This window comes from Bison bison, unplaced genomic scaffold, assembly GCF_000754665.1.
Source record: "Bison bison bison isolate TAMUID 2011002044 unplaced genomic scaffold, Bison_UMD1.0 scf7180017864472, whole genome shotgun sequence".
In the NCBI taxonomy this organism is placed as follows: domain Eukaryota; kingdom Metazoa; phylum Chordata; class Mammalia; order Artiodactyla; family Bovidae; genus Bison; species Bison bison.
Genome location: NW_011495033.1, coordinates 14,790,089 through 14,792,109, shown reverse-complemented (window position 1 = coordinate 14,792,109; position 2,021 = coordinate 14,790,089). Strand labels below are relative to the sequence as shown.

Genomic DNA, 2,021 nt, shown 5'->3' with positions numbered 1-2,021 from the left:
GCCCCCACCTGCTGCAGCCTCCGGACCTCCTCCCGCTTCTCCTGCAGGCTGAGCCGAGCCTGCTCATGTTCCACCTCCAGCTGCTGCCGCCGCTGGGTCACCTCCCGCATGTGCTGAAACGCAAGAGCCTGCGTCAAGGCCCGAGCCCTGCTCTACTGTCTCTACGGAAGATCTAAGATGAGGGCGCCTCAGACACCATGTGTTCCAGACACTCTGTTAAAAAGGAAACTGCGGCTAGAGAAGGAAAGGGCCGCGGGCGCCCGGACTCAGCCTACACCCCCACGCCCCACGCAGGGCACGTGCTTCGCCAGCCCGCTTTCGCCCCGTGCCGCCCGGTGTCCTCACCTTCAGCACCTGCTCCAAGCTCTCCAGCTTGCTCTGCAGGCCTTGGCTCTTGAGAAGGGCCGAGTCCCTCTCCTGCGTCACCCCCAGGAGCTGGCCCCTCAGCTCTGCATTCTCCCACTCCACCTGGACAGGGGGGAGTGCAGGGAGCTGAGAGCCTGAGCCTCACCCCCCCAGCACCCTCGCTCCCAGGGGCCACAGGATGCTCCGTGCTCTCCCCAACTGGGGAGCTGGCAGAGGCAGTGCCTTGCCCAGGGACGGGGCCCTGGCAGGACCTGGGCAGAGCCTCTACCTTCTCCTTCTCCGTGGCTCTCCCACTGAGCCGAGAGTTCTCCTCCACGAGGCGGGCATTCTCGTTCTGGGCTGCCTTGAGCTGCAGTTCCTGTGAGACCAGAGGGGAGCTCCAGGGAGGCTCCCAGCGCCCACCTCCTCCTCTCCCCACACAGGCACACGTGGGACCCTGTCGGCCCCTTCCTGCATCAGCCAGGAAAGGGAAGCCCCACCAAGCAGGAGGGAAAGTGTGCTTTCGGGGCAGGAGAGAAGGAACTGGCGTTCTGGGGGAGCCCTCCACCTGGTGGGCCTGATGGACCCAAGGAGCCGGCCTTCCAAGGCCCCACAGAGCTCACCAGCTCCTCACATCGCCTCTGCTTTTTCCGGGCTTCCTGCTCCAGACTCTCGCATTTCTTCCTCTTCTTGCTGAGCTCTGATTCCTGCGGGATCAGAAAGGAGCTCCTCACACAGGAAGGCAGATCCACCCATAAAGGGTCTCCTCCAGCACCTTAACCCGGGTCTTACCAGTTGCTGCACCCTCTGCTGTTTCTCTGGCTCCCCTAGGACCACAGCAGGGTTTTCCACATCCTCCTGGGGTGTGGCCTGAAAATGGCCAGGGGCAGTGGGCTGGCACCTGAGGGCAAGGCCTCAGGGCAGCCTGCCCCTGGCCCAGCCTGTCCGAAGGGGGTTCCCACCCGACCTCACAGTCAGCAAAGAGATCCCTGCTCAGGAAGGGGAAGGGGTGCTGTGTGCCCCCTCTCCCCCATCTCCAGTTGATCCTGAGTGCTTTGAGATCCAGAGACCCATGATTGCCCTGGGAGATGGGTCCTCTATCCAGGCCAAAGCTTTCCCTTTTTAGCTTGCAGCCCTGCTCTGCACTCAATAACTGTCCTGGGTGTCCTTCAGCGACTGGCAGAGAACTAGGAGGCTGCCTGGGCCCCCAGGGAGGTGGTGTCCCCAGACCTAGGGGTCATGGATCCATAGTCTTGGCCTAGGGCCTACAGACCTGTTCAGACCCTCCTCCCAGCTTCCCCAAGCCCACCCTACGGGCACGCCCCGGTTATCCATCCGTGCAAACTCTGGAGGACAGGTCTTGATGAGTGATGTTCCCTCCCTGGACCAGGCAGAGGGGCCAAATCCCTTCTCCCTATCCTCTTCCCGGAAGGAGGGGGGACCCAGGTGCCGCCCAGGACAGAGGATGGAGAGGATCCAGAACTCTAAGTTATGGAGGTCCGGAGCGGGGTCCCCAGCTTTCGGGCCAGGGGCCGCCTAAGCCCGACGCCCAGTGAGGGTCGCCCGTACCTGGAGCCGGGGAGGACACCGCGCCGCCCCCGGGGAGCCGGGCCGGGTCTGACGGACCGGGCAGGCGCTGATGGGGGCGTCCCCGCGCTGCTGCTGCGGCGGGAGGC

General features: G+C 64.2%; 1 protein-coding gene across 1 annotated transcript in view; it reads right to left on the bottom strand.

Moving 5' to 3' along the window:
- Nucleotides 1-2,021, bottom strand: part of BZRAP1 (benzodiazepine receptor (peripheral) associated protein 1) — a 24,044-nt gene that overhangs the window by 21,609 nt on the left and 414 nt on the right. The window contains 5 exon segments of the mRNA XM_010861722.1: nt 9-113; nt 346-468; nt 635-724; nt 969-1,052; nt 1,138-1,239. Coding sequence (XP_010860024.1) covers nt 9-113; nt 346-468; nt 635-724; nt 969-1,052; nt 1,138-1,239 — 504 coding nt within the window.